The 22,951-nt window shown below is 40.5% G+C and overlaps 1 protein-coding gene across 3 annotated transcripts in view; it reads right to left on the bottom strand.

The window, feature by feature from the left end:
* The window catches only part of FMN1 (formin 1), a 296,198-nt gene that overhangs the window by 155,290 nt on the left and 117,957 nt on the right, over window positions 1-22,951 (bottom strand). For all 3 annotated transcript variants that reach the window (XM_057722129.1, XM_057722130.1, XM_057722133.1), the window contains exons 6-8: window positions 19,296-19,383; window positions 3,799-3,860; window positions 1,768-1,856 (exon numbers count right to left, since the gene is read on the bottom strand). In XM_057722129.1, coding sequence (XP_057578112.1) covers window positions 1,768-1,856; window positions 3,799-3,860; window positions 19,296-19,383 — 239 coding nt within the window. The remainder of the gene's footprint in view (window positions 1-1,767; window positions 1,857-3,798; window positions 3,861-19,295; window positions 19,384-22,951) is intronic.

The raw sequence follows: 22,951 nt of genomic DNA, 5'->3' as shown, positions 1-22,951 counted from the left end.
GCCAGCTCTGGGTTTAAGAGTATCATTGCTTAACATGGCATAGTTGGCACCACCCAAATGCTTGATGTGCCCTCTTGTCCCTGTTATGGGCTGAATGTTTGTGTCCCCCAAAATCCACATGTTGAAATCCTAACCCCCAAAGTGATGGTAATAAGAAGTAGGGCCTCTGGGAAGTAATTAAGTCATGTTGAGCCCTCATGAGTGGGGTGAGTGCCCTTCGGAGAAGAAACACAAGAGCTTGCTTCCCCTCTCTGCTCTCTGCCGTGTGCAAATACAAAGAGAAGTTGGCAGCCTGCAGCCTGGAAGAGGGTTCTCCCCAGAACCCAACCAGGGCTGCACCTGGATCTCAGACTGCCAGTTTCAGGAACGGTGAGAAATACAATTCTGCTGTTCATCAGTCACCCAGTTCCGGATACGTTGTTATAGCAGCCCAAGCTAAGACAGTCCTCAAATATTCCCCATGGCCTTGTGTCTACACATCCCATTATTAATCACTTCATGTTTGGTCATTGGCACCTTAGTGGGACTTAATTTATTATATTAGGAAACACAACTTGGGAGTGGACCACAGGATGGGTCGGGGTGGGGGTTGGTAAGGAGAGGGGCTCAAGCTGATGGACCAGAAGGGCAGAGGAGCCCATCTGCACTGAATCACAATATTCCTAGGCTTCATGAACTAACTTTGGGTGTATGTTGGGGGGAGTCCTGGCATATGGTTCACGTGAGAGCCCGTCATCTAAGGGTCCCCAAATTATCATAAAGGTTTGTCAATAACTGAGTAAACCTAGAAATTTCCCACCCAGTCACTGAAAGATGTTTTTTCTGGACCTGAATACCTTGGCATTCAAGGGGAGGAGGGCATTTTAGAGGAACCAAGGGCAAGGTATGAAGGTTTCCGTATAAGCGATTGGCCCTTGAATGTCTCTGGGGCTGACTGGTTACCCTAAACCTGATCAATTTCCTTTTTGTTTCCTATCCCTTGCCTCATCTCTAAGCTGAGAAGCATAGCCTGCATTGGGCAGGAGGCACTCAAGGTTGCAACAACCAAACTAGCGCTCTGTCTACTCGGGACCCATCCCACATTCTCACAGAGTCCTTAGGGCAGGGCCTGGGGGATGCAGAGCCCCAGAAGGTTATCTGTGGTTTGTAGACCCCAAGAGCCCAGCCAAGGACAAGAGTCACTTAGTTATGCACTAGAGTTCTGGGCTTTCAAATTGTGAGGAACACCCTAAACTAGAGAGAAGACACCTCCAGATAGTGACTGGAGAGAAGCACGAGCACATGCAAAGGGAGGATGAAGAAGTCACATCTAAACTGGGCAGATCAGGTAGAGATTTGGGGGAGAAAGCTGGCACATTCAGGCTACATTTACTGGATACGATATTTAGGAAAATCAATTTGAATTCTGTGACTCTGACATCATCTCTTTTAACTGCCATCAGCATAACCTTAAACAGAGCAGTAACTTCTTCCTTCCTCAGTTACCCTTTTGGCCAGAATGTTTAGTCTAGGAGGAATTAACAAGTTGCTAGGACAAGAAAAGGGGAGTCATGAGGGGTGGGGTGAGGGTTTGAGACACGATACCCAGCAGCACAAATCTCGTGGCTGCCTTTCCCGGCAGTCAGGTCATTCTGCTGCATGCAATAGGTCACAGGAATGGTGCTTCTATGACTTCGCTCGGCAAAGTTTAGATCTGGTTATTCGGAGCTGGAAGATAGGGATGGCCCTACTCCTTTTGTTAAAGGAAAAATGTTCAAGCATCCTTACTGCTCAGGTTTATCCAGCAGCTTCAACTCCTCCTCTTTGGATGTCTCATAATACTTTCTTATTTTAACGAGTTCATCCTCTTGGGCTCTCTGTGTTGAAACAGAAACAAAACACACACAAAAAACGAGCAATGAGAATCTGTCTAAAGCAATGTGTCTCAAAGTATGATTTCTGGACTAGCACATCAGCATCACCCATCACTAGTTAGGAATGCCAATTGTTGGCCCTACCCCGGACATAAGACACTCCAGAGGTGGGGCTCAGCAAGGTGATTCTGAGGCATGTTAATGTTTGCGAATTACTGGCTAAGCCAATCGGTCATAACAAATGACCTTAGCTGGATATGGAAGCCGGGACATTTGATTGCTAACCTTTGAATCCCCTGTGTCTTTCCCTGTAAGATAGCACAAGGGTTAAGCTGTCCTTAGCATTTGCTTCCTCATCCTCAGAACAGCCCTCCTAACTTATACAGGTTCCTGATTTTTAAATTTCTGGTCAACAGGTTCTCTCTTTCTGAATTTTCTAAGCATTCGCTGTCTGCACCACTTATTTTGGCATTTAGTCACATACTTTCTCAATGTGTGCAACTATGTCAGTTGTATGTAGCTTACCTCTACTGTAAGCTAACAAGTACCAACCAAGTGCACAGTCCTGAGCCCGAGGTAACAACTAAAAGCATCCTAGAAGGCTCTTTGCCTTTTACAAAGTCCTCTGATATCACGAATTGCATCCTTGTTTTATAGATGACTCCACCGAGGCTTACACTAAGTACCTGGTAAAGAGCCTGACTTGGAGCACCTTTCTTCCACAATACCATGCTGCCCTCCAGGTACTCAACAAATGTGCCATTTGCTCCTGATGGCCTAGGATTTGTGCACCTTCTTGTCTATTAATGAAAGCCTTCCTGATAGAAACATGGGAAGTTCCCACCCAGTTGTGCTGAACAGTTTCTGATAAATACAAAGGATGTAGAAACGTGAAGGGAACTGGCAATCCCACTAAGCTAGACTGTCACACTATGGGCATTTTCTAGGAGAGACTTAAGGTCCCAAGGGACCTAAATATGGAAAGGAATCATTTTTTGAGCTCGGTCACTACAGCATGCTATAGAGCTCCGGGCAACTTCCTGGGAAATAGCATTACCTCAGTAAAGAGAATCTAGTTCAGCCCGTGTTTTCAAATCCTAACAGAGTCAGCGAAGCATAACAGTTAACAATTATGGGAATTGTGCCTCTCCTGTGTCATCTTCTCAAGACAGCCTGCCAATTATGCTGGTTATTTCCACATATAACCCACATTTAAAGACCATATATGTGTGCAGCGCTCTTTATGTTCAAAATACACTGCCACTGCTGTATAAACTGAATTCTCTTTGAATACAACAATCATGTAGAGCCCATTACAATCCCCACTGTACTGATGATCAAGCAGGTTTAAGGAGTTTAACTGGTTTGAGGTCACTCACAGCTGTCAATGGTCGAGCTGGACCTCAAACCTGAGGGTATCTCACTCTAAGTCCAAAATACACACCCACCATCCTATACGATTTCCCACATTCAATGCCATCGGCTCACTCGGACTAAAAGTAACCATCTACGCTGGTAACAGCATCCCTGTTCCTCAGAGGATGACACTGGTGTGCACCAGTATTAAGCTGGTAACTTAGCTTCACGAGCTCTGATTGCAAGCCACAGGGCTGGGTTCCATGGCACAGAAGTGGCCTTCACATTGAACCATCCTCCCTTGCAAAAGAAATCTCCTAACCCAGATACCACGGGGCGGGGGGTGGGGGGTAGTCAAGAACTTAGTGCCTTCCTCATGTTCGCTCTCATTTGAGCTTGCGTTTCTGTACCTTAATCTCTTCCACGCAATGTCAAAATCCCCACTGCCAAAGAACATGAATGGCGCAGCGACTTTTCAGGTGGAAGGAGTCACATATAACCATTTTTTAGACATTAACATTTTTTTTTTTACACTTAGTTAAGATACAAAAATCTGGAAACTCTGGCTCTGTAGGTCTTTGATACTCACGTTTTCATATAAGGCCGCCAGGGTTTCCAGATCAACCACAGAATCGTCCACGTTAAAAATGGCTGCCGAGCACCCAAAGAGAAAGAGAAAAAGGGAAAGAGGTTAGACTGGACTCCATGTCTAGCCTCCAAGCAATATAACATTGCCCCCTCTCACACAGTGTCTTTTGGCACGTTCCCGCTCCCTTTTCTTTTGCACCGGGGGCCCCTGTGAAAGAAACCAAAACGGTTCTGATCGCTGGCCTGAGCCTTGGCCCTGCCTGGTTTAATTCCTCAAGCTCTGCATCCTTTCTGCAGTTTAATTTAGGCTCCACAGGAGAAGCGTTTGTGCTTTAAAACTAAATCAGTTTGTAGGTTTGAAACACAATGTTAAATCTTTCTTCCCGGCTGGTAATTGAAGAGATTTAGTACCTAATGCACCAGAACTGACACTTGCCCATTACCAGGAAGAGAGAGAGAAAAAAGACGGTGTTGGCAAATTAAATGAATTCAGGCATGTGATTTCAGGCACCTTTCCATGGCCGCTGCAAACATCTTGTTTGGATTAAAAAGACAAGAAAAAGCAATAATTGCATCAATGGCAAATTAAGATTATGGAAACCTCCCATGAGCCAGTCTTAAGGCAAGTTCTTATTCCCATGGTTTTATTTGGATTCTACTTGCTGTTCTGTATCTCAAATAAGTCATTTAGCTGTTAACTAATATGCCTGTGATTTCATCTAGAGAGATTCCTTCCCATATATACCGGCATACAAACATCGAGATTTTAAACCCTTAATGGATTTGGCAATCAAAGTGCTTGAAATAGGCAGCTCCACATCTTTAAATAATTATTCAAAACTAATAAGGTTTGTTCCCTCAACCCCACCTCCCTTCTCTGACTTTACATTGTGAAATTAACCAGCACGCTAGTAAATTTTCTCCATGGCAGGCTAATTAATTTTATTAAACCAACCAGTGATATTTAGAATGCTTTAAAATTCTGCTCGTCAACCATTATTCTGTTCATTGGCATTACACCACAGTTTTTGGAGAAGACAGGGATCAAGGTAACGGGCAGGTTGCTTTCAAACTGTTTTGCTTCTTCTGTGGTTTAGAATCATATGAACCCCTTTATACAATTTTAATAAACTTAATTAACTGAGCTAAGATCATGTAACTTCACAGAACACCGAGAAATGTACTTAAAATTCCTTCACAGGCCACCTTCTCTAACTTAGGAATTAATCAGCAAGCTATTCCTAGCTACGTGGGGTAGTGAGAAAAGAAGAGGTTAATGTTCTAGTGACAAAGTCAGTCGTCTCAGATTCGGCCAAGGCAAAGGAAAATTACACTTCTGAAACGTCCAATCTGAAACCACAAAAGAAAAATGTCATTTGAGGAAAGAAGGAAAGAATTTACCCCCCAGGACAGATATGCTGTGCATGGAGATATGAACTCACTGACTTATTAGATGGACCAGGCATTTTTAAATGTCTGATGCTCTGAAAAAACAAAAAATAGCCAAAAAATAGTCTATTTTATGTAAATTCTAATAGTCTCCTATAAAAATCAGCCAACAGGAACACAAAAAGAAAAGGTAAAATTTTAAAAATAACTTATCAGAAATGTTCACTTCTATACTAGGTTCTACATATGAACTGCAAGCTTCCATATAATCAAGTAATCTTAACTAATGGGAAAGAGAATGATCTGTTGGCTTCCTTTCCTAGTGAGTAAATATTTGAGTTTCAGAAGTTAATCAGTCTGAGTCCCAGATACACAGTTTGATGGGTTATACCCTCAGCCAATTCCCCTCCAGTGTGCTAGGAAGAGGAGAAAAACACGCAGGGAGGATGGGAGTGGAGAACAAGTGTGGGCTCTGGCGATGTTTATTCATTCATTCACCCATCCCTTGAGTAAATATTTGTTGAACGTGCCCCAAGTTCTAGAAACTGTTCTAAAATGCTGTGATTATATATATCAAATGTGTCTAAGACATTCAAAGCACTTGATCTCATGAGATCTATACTCCAGCTTAGGGGGCAGAAAACAAACAAGTAAACAGTTACGGATAATGATATGAAGAAAGAAGAGTAGAGAAATGAGCAACGTGACAGAGGCTGATGGATGAAGGCTTTTTTGAAGAAGTGACATTTAAGCTAAGAGCTTAATGAGTCAGTCCTGTGAGTGTCTGGGAGAAGAGCCTTCCAGAGGGAGGTAACTGCAAGAGGTTTCTTATCCTGATGAAGGAACAGCTCAAGGTTCAAAAGAAGACTGAGATGACCAGCTCGGAGAGAGCAAACTTACTATTTGATCCTGGCAGGTTCAGCTCTATGCGCCTCAGCATATCCAAAGAATGGGTCTAACTTCACTTACTGAAAACATTAAGTGAGGTAAGATGTATGCCTGGCCCAGCGTATAGAGCATGGTGTGAAATCGGAATGGTACCTACAGACTGTGACTATTGTGATGTTACATATACACACTGTGGATGTGTTTTAACGCTTGTTAATGCCTTATCTCCTTTAACATCTGGAAAGAATCAGAGAAAGAAGACTGCCACTACGGCGTAGTTTGTGTTACAAATGAAACTTTCTAGGATTCTCCAGTATTTCAGGTGGGAGCAGTTGCTATTGAAACCCTTTTGGTCCTTCAAAACCCTGCACGAGTAGAAAAGTTATATGCACAAGTAATTCTAATTACAAAAAATAATGCCTTAAGGGAAATATAAGATACCCTTGGGTCCCTTTAGAAAGCTAACCTAATTCTTACCTCTCATTTCCATCTTTCCCACCAATCCATGTTTCCTCGTACCACCCAAGTTATTTTTTTAAAAACACAGGTCTCAAAATCTTACTTGATGTTTAAAATACCTGAGATGCCTTTCCTTTAAATACTGGGTGAAGTCCTAATGCCTTGGCCTGATTTTCAAGCCTGTTCCTTCCCTAGCCCCGAGCTACGTTCCCAGTCTCACATCCTTTACCACTTCCACTGCTCCCATGCCTCCTGTGCTCCAGCCACACACCCCTCTATTCCCGAACATTCCACGGTTTTCTCCCTTCCTGCACCTCATCTTCCAAGGCCTCGGGGAAGGGTTTCCTGCCCTGGAAGGATACCCCTTGACCTCTGGATCATTAAGTACTTACTCTTTTCCTCTTCCATGGTACCACTCATATTTTACATTGGGTGAAAAGTCTATTTTAAGAACCTGTGCTGGTAAGTTGCTTAACAGTTTCCCTCCCGCCCTGGATGGCACAAGCCCTGTAGTCAGGGACCATTTCTACATATATTGGTAACCCAGGCACCCAGCATAGTACCCAGGGTGTAACAGGAATAAAATAAATGTTTATGGATGGGACAGATGTCATAGGAATCCCAAAGAGCGAGTCCTTGTGCTGGCTTTCAGGGAAGGTTTGTGGATAAAGACAGCATGGAGTATCGAAAAAGAAAGCATAGACTTTTATTTTTTTAAATATTAAATGGAATTTCATGTAAAAATACAAAAAGCTCATTGATAAGGTTTCAGTTTCCACAGTGCAACAAAATTTTTGGTGTAATATGAAAAATGAATATCCACAGTTATCTGCAAAAGACAAAAATACTCCTTCCCTCACAAAATACATATCTCTGCGAGGCCTCTTCCCCCTCACCCCTCCATGTCTTCATTTTTTTAATTTTTACTTTATATTGGGGTATAGTTGATTACTGTACACCTGAAACTAACATAATATTGTTAAAGTGATTCAGTTGTACATATACATGTATCGATTGTTTTTCAAATTCTTTCCCCATTTAGATTATTACAGAGTATTGAGCAGAGTTCCCTGTGCTACATAGTAGGTCCTTGTTGGTTATCTACTTTTTTATTTATTTTAAAAAAATTTTTAAAAGAACTTTTATTGAGATACAGTTAATAGACAATAAACTGCATATATTTAGAGTGTACAATTTGGTATCCCAATCTCCCAATTCATTCTGCCCCAACCCTCCCCTCTTTCCTCACTTGGTGTCCATATGTTTGTTCTCTAAGAAAGCATAGACTTTTAAAAGGGATAGGACTTTGATGAAAATATTACACTATGTGGGGGTGTATGTGAATTAAGGTTGTTTGTCCACCCCCATTTGTCCCCATTTAAAAAAATCAAGGTTTATCCTGCTAAGAAATAAACAAATTCTTACACATTTTTCTGTTAAATTGTCTCAAGTCACAAATAAATTAAAGAAAAAAAAAATCGAGGTTTAGTCAGTACAGTTGCATAATCTTGCCCCAATCCATATACTCAGTACAGATTCAGTATTTGCCTGAATATTCCACACCCCAAAATAAGTTTAACAAGCAAATTTTCTCGTTTTTAAAGGGAAGAATAAGGAAACTATCTTTCCCCTCATTCTTAATCTTCACAAATGCTTTAAATAGCAGTATCACCTTAGGAAAAAAGGTATGAGTAGAAATTCACTGTTACGTTGCTTCAGGCAGACACATGAAGCAACCATTTATTAATCATCACAAATCAAGTCAAATCCATTCCAAGCAATAACAATTTGTGAACTGACAAGTGCCAGCAAACATCAACGAGAAAGATGTGAGACACTCCCAGTGTGAAGAAGCAGACACAGACAGGCTCAGAGAGCGCACAGGCAATGGCAGGGAGTCCAGTTCTGGCTTGAAGAGAGCACTCCTTACATACAGTTTGGAGCAAGGTCTTGTGGAATTCTGAAGGCCACAGCGAAGAGCCTGTGGTACACTTGGTACATGGCACGGAGGCCCTGAGCAGTTAGGAGTAGGAGACAGTAGGACAGAGTTCTATTACATAGGACAGATCAAAATTTGGAGAGACTGGTTTAGAACCTAGTCCAATGGGGCAGAGGGAGCAAAAGCCAGAGCAATGTGGACAGAAAAAGCAGGACAGGGGAGAAAGACTGCAAAGCCCTGCAGAGCGCTGTCATCAACTAAGCTCTGATACTGAGGAAGCTGTGTGTCAAACCACCCTGAGGCTTTCCCTGCTAAATGCTGGGGGAGGGCTAGGGCTACCACGAAATAGGCAGAGGAGCTGACGAGCTGGACGTGCATGCTGATCTTCCCCCCAGGACCTGGGGGAGACGAAGAAGTAGATCGAGAGACTAATTTAGGGTCAACGCCAAGTATTCCACTGAGGTTTCGCCTCTTCCACGTGAGGATCTTGAAAGTTTAAAAGAAAATAAAATTCAGAGATGGAAGCAGCACCATAAAGAGATCATCTGGTTGAGCCCAGAAGCTTAAGGAAATTAAATGATTTCTATTATTTCTGTCTTACAGGGTGGCCAGGGAAGGTTAGGTTATTGGCCAAAGGGTTGAAACGTAAAAAGAGCCTGAGTCCTGTGACTCACAGGAGAGCTGCCTTGCATGTACATAATTCTGCCTCCTATTCACCATGAGCAGTTTAAGTTCCTACACAGAGCCAGAATCCACACCTGATCATGCTATTCCCAAAATAGGGGACAGCGTATTATAGAATCCATTCTTGAACGCGCTCACCATCAAACTGAGAAGCGTCCCATGAACACATTTCATTGGTTAATTGAAGATTACATTGTAGAAATAAATCAGTCACTGATTAAAATATTTTTTGAAGTTACCTAGGATCAGGTAGCCCCCTCCACTTTGTGCTTGTAAAAACACTCTCCCTGTCGCTCTCACTCACACACAAACACCCTTTTGATCGTATAAGTTGAATAAGCAAATACCAGCCTACAAATTCTCCAGCGTGCCTCAAAGCCCTGATACAGTAATTCCAAGGAATTCTAGCTTTTGCTCCCGTCTGTACAGGGCTCATTATAGCGACACTCCTGCAGATGGTGTCAGAAAGGTGAAGTGCCACATCCACAAAGGGGAGCCCCCAACAGCTCACTGCTACTGCCATATCAATCATGGCTGCTGGTTTTTACTTTTATCTCCTTCTCTCCTTAGTTATCCCCACTCCCACTGTCAGTTCGGTTAGAATATTTCACCTACACCTCACAATATGTCGAGAGGAAGTAGACACACGCTGTGAAAAGCTGGTAATTTTATTGGGTTCCTTTACCTTTAAAAATCTGTTACTTGGTCAAGTCTGGCTTCTGGGCTCCTTTTTTGCAGGGAAATTGAGGCAAACGTTTTTATGTGGTCCTCTGGTGCCTGCTCTGTACTCCGAGAATTATATACACCAGGATCATTAGAGGAGGGTTTCGCCCATTAAGATATAATAACCGTCAGCAGCGACAAAAAGCAGATCAGTATCACAAATTCAAACTAACAGGCGCACATAAAAACTATGTGCCTGCTTAAGGCACAGGCTCGGGGTCAGGGTCTTACACAATAGGGAAATTCCCTCTCCAGTTTGGAGACAGCTTTTCACAAGATCAGGGTAAGGAGAAAGAACAGGCAAGAATTCTTGCAGCCCTCCAGCCACTTTTAACCCTGAACGCTTTTCTATCCCCAAGTGCACCTCGTCCAGATAAACATAGAATGACTGAGTCTGCTGTTCTGAAGGACTTCTAATTAGTAAAAAACAAGCATTTATTTAAGGGAGCTGTTCTTGTTGACCAAGGTGCATCTTTGGGCAAGAAACACATGGCAGACTGAGGTAGGAAAGGCACACTCCTTAGTCTGTTAGATTAGCCAAAGTAAATCTGGTCATCCAAGGTGTGGAAGATGTCATCGACAGATAGGGTTGGGCTGCTTTACCAGGCTTTGGCTGATGTTCGTTTTAAAAACAGCCTCTCTGTAGCCCATTGTATGCTTCTTTCTATGTCCTTCTGTAGTTGACGTGACACCTTTTCACAAGTGGAGTTTAAAAATCCTTTGCAAATGGACTAGATTTAGTCTCAGCCCATGAAAGCAAATATGATTATCTGATTATCAATAGTAATTATTTTGTTAACAATGTTAGCTTCCAAACAGCCAACCTAAAACTTAGCTGTTTCGACCAAATTACTGATATCTTAGGGGGCTTGATAAATAACTTGCAAAGAAAAGAGAACGGAATGCAGAAAGTAACATGGAAGGCCTTAAGTTTTTTATTTTATTGTACTTTTTAAATTGCTTTCTTTCCTTCCTTCCTTTCTTGGCCACGCCACGCAGCATGTGGCATCGTAGTTCCCCACCCAGGGATGGAACCCGTGCTCCCACACTGGGGGCAAGCAGTCTTAACCACTGGACCAGCAGGGGAGTCCGGGCCTTGGGTTTTTCACACTCTCAAGTAATCTACCCCTCAAAACTCCTACAAACCAATTCCTCTGACCTCTCTCAAGAGAAAGGCAAGGATGTGGGGTCATGGGAGGAAGGAGGCTATGGTAGAATCTGAAAGCTGGGGCAGGCAGAGCAGGGATATCTCCCCACAGTCTCACCATCACTGAGAATGAGGACCAAGCTCGTGATGAAACTGGGCAAGGGGTGAAAAGAAGGGGGCTGGGCAGAGAGGAGCGTGGAGGGTGGAAGACCACACAGAGGCCAGGACAAGAGCTGCACAGAACCTGCCCTGCTGAGAGCTCTGTGCCCAAGTCTCTTCACGATGGCCTTGGCTCCCCTACAGCCCTTCCTCGACACACCTCACTCTTTCCCTACTGACCACCACGTTCCTCCTCCAACTGGCACCGGGCACACCTGTGCAGACACGGGTACGGGCCAAGCCTCATTCCACGCACGAGTCCAGATGAAATGCTGAGGGCAGCAAATATTCAGCAGCTTAAAGGCGTCTCTGTGCACTCCACCAGAGGGTGGGAAAGCAGGCAGACTGTACTGGAGATGCATATTTAATAAATGAGCAGCTAGCCTTTAGTGGGAGCTTCCTGTGTGCCAGGCATTGTTCTAAGTGCTTTACATTTAATCATATGAGGTGGGTGTTACTGCTGCCCTGACTTTTATAGGTAATGAAACTGAGGCACGAAGTCACACAGCATGATTTCCCAAGCTCAGTTCCATAACCAAACTGACTGGACTATGATTGTAATTCTTTTATCCTTTACAAGTGTTAGGCTAGAAATAATCACTCCACCTAAAGTTCTTACCACCTTAAAAAGAAATCAGTGAACCAACTACCCACAGCAGTCCATACAGAAGCCTTTGCTTCTGAATGGTATCACATGCTTTTTACGTCACATGCTTTTTACAGCAGTCTCCCAGTGGGAACCATAGACAGCCCACACCCCGAAAATGTCATTTGTATATTATACACTACCATAACATCACTGTTATTTAATTATTGGTAATACTTAATTCAATTCTAATATGCTACCTTAATATATGTCATAAGACAATCAAACTTCGATCTCTGTTAACTATTCACAGTTACTGACAATAATCAGTATTGTGGTTCCAATCATAGCAAAAAAGAATCTCTAAAAAAAGAAAAAGAAACCCAGAACTTGAAAAGGCATTATCTTAGAAGAAAAGAAATATAAAAAGAAAATCTACAGTAACATAAAGTCCAATTTTCTTGAAAAGATATTAATAATGGTCATTTTATACTGCATGCCAGAACCAACTAAAAAGGGAAGCAAAGGCACAAGGAATGAAGAAACAGAAAGCAAAGTTGCCTCCAGACACGAAGCACAGCAACTATAGAGGGAATATATTCTGCGATCTTATCTACATTGCCAAATGCTTGCTAGTGTGTCATGTTAGCTGGTACGGACCTTTATTCGAGCTTTGATGGAAACAGGAGGCAAGTGTAAATAACACGGTAAACAGGAGCTGGTTGGCAGGTGAAAGAAATGACAGTCCCCAAAGGGACACATCTAATCTGTTCCAAAAGCTCAAAATCACTCAATCTTACAAAGCAAAAATCCCAATTCTTGCCTAAGTCCAGGCATGTACTCTGCCAGAAGGTGACCAAGGTGCCATTTTATAGGTGCAATTAAAATTGTCCATGGTTCAAACCTCAAAGAAGCGCACAGGCGAAGAATTCACAGAACTTCCCCTCCTTCATCCCCTCTCTTCTCTGTAGGGCAGTGGAATGAGAAACAGTTTGGGTTAAGCTGCTTCTGTTCTTCCATTAGTTCTGGTTCTTTTAAGCCAAAATTACATTCCAGGCAGATTGGATGGTCTCAGCCAGTTGCCTGAAGGTAAAGTACAAAGCAATGCCACCCTCTGCTTTCTGGACTCAGCTCTGAGAGTGAAGGAATGCACAGGGGTTCACAGAGAGGTGGGTGGGAACCCTGCTGCTCAGGTGTTTTAGACTTAGTGGGAGGAAGAGAAAGCTGGGAAAGGAAATACAGTAGCGTGAGAGCTACTGTTTATACTTATCCAAAGAGTGAGCTCTGCCAATGCTCAATAAGTTGATTGACCCTGGCACCTTCCTTTGTATGTCAGCAGGTCGTGACCACCTGCCACCTCTGGTGGGTAAACTCCTTCACACGTGGCTTCCTCACTTGTTCTCTTACTTTCAACATACTGTGATTTGGTGGTGGTGGGTGAGGGCAATTAAATAAAGCTTTCTGATTCTAAAATCTGGTTGTAACTAAACTTGACAAAATAAACAAATTGGCTTCAAAAGAGTTCCTGCAGACAAACCCCAGATTGAAGACAGTTCACCAACAATAAGAAAAATGGCAGAGCAGAAGCTTTGATTGCTAGTACAAGTTCTTCATCAGTCGTGGAGTGAATTAGAAGCAAGGACAGTTGAATCGCACTTGCCAAGATGTTGACCTCCGTAAATTATAACAGAATCTATCCACAGACTGTTTGAAATGTGGGTTTTAGTCCACCATTCTTAACAATAAACCTTACCCTATTTATATATCGAGCCTTGAGATATTAGCTGTTGAGAACTTAAAGCCAACAAAATCAGTAAGACATTTAGAAATATTAATCTCATTTTAATTTATACCTTTGCATACATTTTATAATGTGAATCTTAGTTCTGTCACATATTTACATGATGTATAAATTCTTAAAAACGTATCTTGAGAAGTGTGCTCTAAAACTTTACCAGCGAAGGTGCACGATAAAAATTCTGGCCTTTGAGTATAGGTCTTCCAGGCTAGAATTAGAATGTTCCTCAGGAAAGCCCTAGACAACTCATGGTGAATGTCAGGTGCCTGGTGAAATTCATTATGTTTTAGACAACCGGCATAAACCTTGACAGAGATTTCTAGAAATTATTAGGCAAAAGGGAGCAAAGTCCAGTGAGCACTCTCAGATCTGGGTTTTAGACTCTGGTCATACAACTAACTGACATCCTCTTACATTTTGATTTGAGATTCCTAAATAGAAAGATCGTCTTTGATACAGCTGAACTCCCAAACTGAGAGTCTGGACTAGTAGGAACTAAAGTGAAAAATGTTTTGTTTTGATGTTAGATTAAATATTATAAATATGAATTCTTAGTGTACGGGAAATTCCGAATAGATGCCAGGAGGTTTCTGGCACCTAGTCTGTTGCAATGCATACGGAGGTTTATGTCAAGAATAGTCAACAGCAATTTTCCATCTCCCCTGGGAAAAGAATAAGAGGAAATCACTAACATGGAACGAAAACACTAATTTGCAATCATGTAGGCAGTCATTGTATCCAAGGATGCCAAATGCTTTTAAATATAGGTCATTCAGTTTAGCAGATGGGAAACCAGAAAGAAGTAAATCACATATTCAGAATCTCTCCTGGACCAAATACAAGTGCTGTGGTACTACGGTCAGTGTCCTGAAACCATTCTTCCTCCACAACCAAGGTCTCACCTTTAGTCATGCAGTGCTTTAAACTTCAGTCAGTACAGGGATTTGGCTTTCTCCTACAAGATGCTCCATATCTTTCTTGGTGCAGAGAAACAGATGAGGTGGCTACCTTTGAGGGAATGTTCTGTCTCTAACGCAGCTCTATCTACTTAGCATCAGGCTAGAATTTTCAGATGCTCATTAATACTTTTGCTGAAAGGTTGCCAGACAGCTCAGACTCAAATCATCCAAAACGGAATTGACCTTTTCGCTTCTACCTGCTCTTTGTCTCCTGTATTTCTATTTTATGTTTTTGGCACCGCTATTCACATCTTGTTGAAACCAGCAACCCAAGGTATATGTAAGACTTCTCCATCACTGTGTGAATCCAATGGGATTAACCGTAGCAATCCTCTTTCCAAACATCTCTTGTATATGGTCTCTTCTACATTTCCACAGACACGACCTTAGTTCTGGCTTTCCTCACTTATTATGTCAACAATCACAGTCCCTTTCTAACAGATGTAGTCACCTTCAGGACTATTTTTGTGTATTCATTCAACAGACCCTTGATGAAACTCACCTAGGTGCCAGGCACAACAAAGTGCTAGGGACACATCAGTGAGCAATCTCCCTCTCAGAGCTTATATGCTGGTGGTGGATATAAGTGAGAAGTAGATGAACAAGTAAAATATTACGTGCTGTGTAGAAAATAAGAGAATTTAATATTACTCAGGGTGACAAATTAGGGAGGAGGATCTGGGAGGGCCTCTTTGAGGTGTGTAGCTGTACCCTAGCAAAGAAAAGGAGCGAGATATAAAGAATGAGGTGGAAAAGCATTTCAAACAGAGGGAACATGCTATGCCTTCAAAGACACAGAGGAAGGAAAGCACTTGGCCTGTTTAAGGAGCCAGAGGACCACTGTGCAGTAAGAGCGGTAGGGAGCATAGTCAAGTGAAGGAGGAGATACGGCTGCAGCCAGAGCATCAAAGGGCTTAGAGGCCAGTCTTCCATGGCCTGAGAACTATCTCTGCACTCAAAATGAGATCACAGCACCGCTCCTTTTAAATTTTAAATTCTGTCTCCCTGTTACTGATGGGATAATGTTCAAACTGCGCCTGATGATATTCAGGGCCCTTCCTGGTCTGGATGCTACTTGCCTTTCCAGCACTTTGCTCTGAAACAACCCACATTCACATGGAATTTATGTACTCTAGCTGTGCCTCCTTTTCACGTCTTCTTTCCTTAACTGGAAAAGCTCCATCTCTATGTGATAATCACCATTTCATCCTCTAAGACTAATCTTAAGTTTTACAGGAGGAGCCAATACATTGCTCTCTGTTATTTCACAGGTAACTCTATACTGTGATCTTGCGATGCTTCGTACATCTCTCCCATCATCCTGTGAACCCCTGAGAATGTGAGAGTCTGAATCATATGTGTCACGGCAGCCATGGTGTCTGAAATAGAACTGGCTTCAATACATGTTTACTCAGGGAGGGTGGAGGGAGGGGGAGGGAAGGAAGAATGAAGAAGTTTTGCCCAAATGCACTGGAATGAAATTCATGACATTCTGATTTCATCTAGTCTAAGGTTTAGTCTATTCTTCAAAATCAAATTAAAATCAAAAATCATTTATTGAATGACTTTTATATATGATACATTAGTCCAGTTATTGGTAAACGATGCTGAACTATCAGAGAAATTCTGAGCAAAGAAATGCTACATGTCATAAAGGAACTAGCACTGGCTCTGCTACTTGATATCAGTTAAGACCTTGAGGTACGAAGCCCCCAAATTCCACTTCTTGAATATACATTATAGGCAGTATCTAATGGACACAAGAGAAGTGCCCACCTTACAAATGAAGAAAATAAGTTTGCTTTTTAAGAGCTGAATGAGTAAAAACTGGATAATCCATCATGGGAGGTAACTGTGGGCTGGAACACCCGAGACTATTTTCAAGGTGACCAAGCTGCAATCTCAGCAAAAGGGAAAATGGCATAAGCAAATCTCTAATGCCAAGTAGAGACAAGTGACATGGATGTAACAACAAACAGATATGATAAATATTTTTGTTACGACACAGGAGAATTCTCTGATCGTCTCTGAGTGAATATATTAGCTTTCTGGTTTATACATCAGCTCCTTGTGAGTTTGCACTAAAGTGCAAGTTAGTGCACACACCTCTGCACATTGACAAAGATGAATATGTGACCAGAAGGCTGAAGAACACTCTCCCAACTGTGGTCACTTCACCATGGTTGACATGCTGTGTGACCGTGCCTGGCTGCCAGCTGGCCTGCCCCGATCAGATCTCACGACAGCTACCCCTCTTGCATTAAAACAAACATTTTAGGTCAAGGTCAGCACAGGGAGTCCTTTCATCAGGATGACAACACAAGGCCAAGTGCATTCCAGTCACGACCAGACATGGATTCAGAATGAAATGTAACTGACACAGCCCGGCTCCTAAGTGACCTTCAGATGCCAGTGTCAGTCAAATGATTCTAAAGAGAAATTAAGCTCGAGTTATATTGCTATATTCATCTGGAATGCATTACTAAATATAGACATGAAATGGAGATAATTTTTTTAGAACTTGGGAGCCAACTCTGTGGTGGATAACAGAGATGCCTGAAGCAAGAAAAAGAACTAAAATGGTGCCCATGAGTCCTATAAGTCTGTAATGCTACAATCAACATTTCCAATGCTAAAATGTAAGTTCACGTCTACTTCATATAAACAGGTTCTTGTCCAGAGTAGAATATTGGAAAAGGTCTGGGTGAACTAATCCCTTATTCAAAGTCACTGTGAACGTTCAACCCAACAAGGTTGGAGTACCATGGGAGGAAGGTGTACAGTTCTGAGTTGGTAACTGGAATAGCACATGGCTAGAATGAGTCTTATCTATATGACAATCTTATGTCTACTAAACAGGACACGCCTAAAAGGAAATGAATAAAGTTCGAGGTGCCGTTGATATTGTAAAGACTCATATCCACCGTGCTACCTGTCATGGTGATGAAACCATGTATACCTGATAGTTACCAGCCTTATAAAGAGTACTGTGGTTTAGGACAAGACTCTGTCACTACACTTGAAAAATTCCTTTCTGATTTTGATGATTGCATCAAGAAAGTCAGTCTCTTTGACAAAAGATTATAAACTTCCCTGCCAATATCTTTTTGTTGTATTTTTCCATTTTTCATTTGCCTTAGCATCACAGTTTTCTGTGTGAATTTTGGAATTTCCATTCTAGAAGATCTAACACCTAAAGCCACTGAAGAATCCTTTTCTAATTTTGATGGTGGACCTTTCTAGCCACCTTCTGCCCCAAACACAAATCAACTACTGCAACATTGTCTGAGGTTTAAAATTCACACTTACGTATTCAGTTCTACTATTAAGCTTAAATATTAAAAATAGACAAGCTTATTTGAATACTTTGTAACTGTCGTCTAATCCAGGATATGTTTAACTTTATGTGGAATTTTAAATGTTTGTAACAGAGCAAAATTTTAAGCCCTTAACAAAGCTTCCTTCAGAGGAAAAAATAATGTATGAAAGTTTCTTAAGTGCCTTTCAGTTTGGGATCTATGGGGGTCTTCTGCTGTGTCTCAGAGTAAAATAACTTTGAGGCAACACCAACTAAAACCTGAAGGAAAGTGTGGTTTCAGGGTGTCTCCCATTACACCCAAGCTAAATTCTACTGAAACTGTCTGTGAGAGACTGTATTACCACTCAGAAAATATTATCAGTGACATATCAAAATGAAGATTTACATTTAACTGATGACTGAGAAACAGAAGTAGTGTCTTCATGCAAGACACCAATTTCAAAAACATCAAAAGGTTTTTGGGTTTACTTTTCTAGGGCCTAAGAAAAATATATACAAGTAAAGTTCCCTCTCTTTCAATGTTTTATTTCAAATTGAGCCAAAGAAAACCAAGCTGAAATCGCATCATTTGAAAAAAATAGGGGATTAAGAATGACATAACTGAGTGGAAGAAAAAGGAGAATGTTTCTTCATAGAAGCATTCCCACTAATGAAGAAGAAATGAGGGAATTAGGAGATCATTATTTGGCAAACTTCTAATGAAATACTGAATCGAGACAAAGAGCATTAGTGCCCACCAACATCATAAAGAGACATGAGAGATTATGTACCTCTTGATAGAATATACAATAGCATCTATGAAGTATTCGTCCCCCACTCAGATTAACTCTCTAGATCAAACTAACAGTTTGCAAGAGCCACAGGAGACAGAAGAACATAATAAATAAAAAACGAGGAAACCCAGTCAGCAAAATCTAAAATGTGGGAGATTCCACAGGACAAGTGACCGAGTATCTTCAAAAAAATAATTATGAAGGGAAAAAAAATAGAGGATAGAAACCTCTAGATGAAAAGAAACCCCTGAGAGATGGACACATCGAAGGCAATGCATGAAATCTGTTTGGATCCTCATTCAAGCTAATTGTAAATGAGTGGATGACTTTACAATCAGTGAAATTAGAACTACACACTTGATGACATTGAGAAATTACTGCAAATGTTTTGAAATGCATGATAATGGCACTGGAGTTATGCTTAAAGTATCCTTATCTTTTCGGGGTGTATAACCATTTCAAAGGATGAATTATAAAATGTCTGAGATTTGCTTCATAGTAATCTAGTAGAGGGAGGGTGCTTTAGATGAAACGAGATTGGGTTAACGGTTTTGTAGCTAGGTACTCGGTACATGGGATTCACTGTGGCATTCTAATTTTGTATACGTTTGACATTTTTCACAATAAAGGCTGGAAAATTTTAAAATTGGGAAAAAAATGATGAATAAGACTTACCCTGCTGGATATCCTTCATTTCTAAATGCAAACTAGATATCAAGATTCCCACAGTTTGAGATCGTTTTCCATCTAATAACTTGATGATCTGGAATTAAAAAAATTAGCACAAGCTCAAATGACCAAGCAATCTTTCAGAAGCATACCGAAAACATCCAGTTTTAGATAACTGATTGGTAAACTACACTCACCCTATTTTAATACTTTAACTTAAAAATAACTTATCCACAAGTATAAAAATTTTAGAAAATAAAGGAAAACCACCACCACAAATTCCACCAATCTAATACGAGCACTCAAATCTTTATTTACTCTGCTTTTTATTCAAACACATCTTAACTAAGTTGTAATTGCAACACATGTGCAAGTTTTTATCCAACTTTTCCACTTATCATTGGCCTATTTCCATGTTGGACTTCATAAGTCATTTCATAGCCTCCAGCCTCCTTGGCTGCAAGATCATCCACTGAGTGGTTTAGGGGAAAGATCACTGCAATCTCGACTCTGCTGTTTACCAGTGATATGGCCTTGGAAAAGTGACTTAACCTCTAGGAATTCAACCTTTTCATCATGAAGCAGGGCTGACTGGACTTAGTGTGTACATTTATTCCAGAAATTAAATGGCATAATATATGTAAACCACCTAAAATAGTTCCTGACATAGACTTACTATTTAAATAAAATTTCCCTATTCAGGAGGGGTAGTTTACTTTCTATTTGCACTATGACTAATATAAATAACACTTTGTACACACAGATTTAATGTGAAATTATTTAGAAGTTGTCTTTTATTATAATATATATTTATAGAAACTTTTATAATCTTTTTAGAAACTCCAAATACCTCATTGCCAATACTCCATGGAGAGCTCATCATAGTTTTATCTCTTTCTAAAGCAAATCAGCTCCAAAGAACGTATTGCACAGTGGGCACTGAGGGAAAAAAAATGATCTTTTTTCCTCTCTTGTGGAAGGGCTACAAAAATCAATAGGAAATACACACAAAAACTCACCAAGTCTTATGTTTAATACACTTTGCTGCGTAAAATACAAACTGAAGAGCTATGCTTCCTCTTCCTACATACATACAAACTTGCCAGAAATGTAGTGAAGACAAGATTAAACAGCAACAAACATCTACATTTACACTAGTACTAACTAGCTGAGTTGCTTGCTGGTTGAACAACAAGGGATAACATGAGTCTGTTCCAACCAAGACTGTCTGTTTGTCCAACTGTCTAATTATCTATCCATTGATTGATGCTGAATCAATTTTTGCCGGCCATTCATCTTTCCCTGCTCAGCATGGCTACTCTTATATTGCTGTTAGGCCAAAAGTACAGTAAACATAAGCTTTCATCAAGGTAAAAGGAAAATCTGACTTTTTAGCTTAATGTGTTTAATTATTTCAACATTAGCCTTAGAGAAAGATTCTTGGAGGATACAGAATTTCAGATTTTGAAAGAAGTAAAGAAGGTACTTGGTATTTTTATTTATTTTTTATATAAAAGCAAAGGAAGAAGAGATTATGTATAATCAAATACTGTCTTAAAAATGCAATTACTGGCTTTTTCTTAGAGAACACAAATCTAAAGTGAAATGATTTTTAAAGGCCAATACAAAATTAAGAAAGCCTACCAAAGCTTTGTGTAAATATTCAGGCATTTATTCATTCATTAACAAATATCTGCTGTGCATTTGTTACATGCCTGGCACTGCTGTGGGCTCGTGTCATTGACCTCATAAATTTTGTAGAACTTTATGATTTAAAATTGCTGAGAACTAAAAAGGCAACTAAAACCATGACTTGAACTAACTGTAAAGCAAATTCAGATAACAAAAGGAATTGACTAGATTTATCCTTAAAAGACCAAGATAGCAACTGAGATATAACCTTGGTGGTGGCATACACATCAGTGTCAAGGAGACAGGCACAGGAATCAAATTTACGACAGGAGCACAATTGGGTTGCAAAAATATCTTCAAACAAATATTCACCATGCTATCCAGTTAGGGTTCTGAAAACCCTGCATAACTCATTTCTATCTACAGGAAAAACAAGGTTCAAATTCAAGGTTTTCTAGTAGCTAATTAAAAGAAAGCAAGAGAGTAGCCATAAGAGAACAGAGAGAGATGGAGGGATTGAAATTGAGATTGAGATAATGTCTGTCACTGGATTAAAAACAAGCAGCCATTGTCAAAAAATCTACAAACAATAAATGCTGGAGAGGGTGTGGAGAAAAGGGAACCCTCCTACACTGCTAGTAGGACGGTAAATTGGTACAGTCACTGTGGAGAACAATATGGAGGTTCCTTAAAAAACTAAAAATAGAATCATCATATGATCCAGCAATCTCACTCCTGGGCATATATCTGGAGAAAACCATACTTCGAAAAGATACATGCACCCCAATCATCACAGCAGCACTATTTACCATAGCCAAGGCATGGAAGCAACCCAAGTGCCCATGAGAAGATAAATGAATAAAGTAGATGTGGTATATATACGCAATGGAATACTACTAAGCCATTAAAAAGAATGATATTCCACCATTTACAACAACATGGATGGACCCAGAGATCACCATACTAACTGAAGTAAGACAGAGAAAGACAAATATCATGTCACTTATATGTAGAACCAAAAAAGATGCTATAAATGAACTTATTTACAAAACAGACATGGACTCACAGACTTCAGAAACAAATTTATGGTCACCAAAGGGGAAAGGTGGGGCAGCGGAATAAATTAGGAGCTTGGGATTAACATATACACACTACCATACATAAGATAATCAACAAGGACCTATTGTATAGAACAGGGAACTCTACTCACTATTCTGTAATAACCTATACCAGAAAAGCATCTGAAAAAGAATGGATATATGTGTATATATAACTGAATCACTTTGCTGTATATCTGAAACTAACACAATATTGTAAATCAACCACACTCCAAAATAAAATTAAAATTAAAATAAATAAAAAATAAAAATAAAAACAAGCAAATCCATCCCCACTTTATTGTTTAACCAGGCTGACCTGTGGAAAAGATGTTACCATCCTTGCAATTCTAATAACCTGGCATGTCACGTGTTTGCAAAGAAAGTGTCTGTTACTTTCAGCTGGACTAAAACCCTGAGTTTTCTGAAATGTGGTACTACTGCCTAAAAGCGGGGTAGGCAGTGCTCAAGTCAGAGCATTTGTATTCTCTCCGCTATTTATGTCAAATTCTCTGTCTACCTCTAACTAGACCTTTAAAAATGTACCTGTAAGTTTCCATATAGTCTCTCTTCAGTTGTGGAATAATACCAGGTTTCTCAAAACCAGCTAAACGGTAGGAACACAATGGACATGGAATGGATACATGCCCTAAGCCCTCATCATTTCTTTCGTTTTCATGATTGAAAGGTTTAATTTTTTTCTTTTACTACAGTGAAAAAACAAACAAAAAAAAAACAGAGAGATGAAATCTACCATATTAACAAAATTTTAAATGTACAGTACATCACTGTTGTACAGCAGATGTCTAGAAGTTTTTCATCCTACATGATGGAAACTACACATCCCTTGAAGAGCTATACTCCATTTCCTTCTCCCCTCAGCCCCTGGGCAGCTTTCTGCTTCTACAAGTTTGACTACTTTAGACACCTCAT

Source organism: Hippopotamus amphibius, chromosome 2, assembly GCF_030028045.1.
Source record: "Hippopotamus amphibius kiboko isolate mHipAmp2 chromosome 2, mHipAmp2.hap2, whole genome shotgun sequence".
Lineage (NCBI taxonomy): Eukaryota > Metazoa > Chordata > Mammalia > Artiodactyla > Hippopotamidae > Hippopotamus > Hippopotamus amphibius.
Note: the sequence above shows the minus strand (reverse complement) of the source record. Positions and strands in the feature narration are given on the sequence as shown.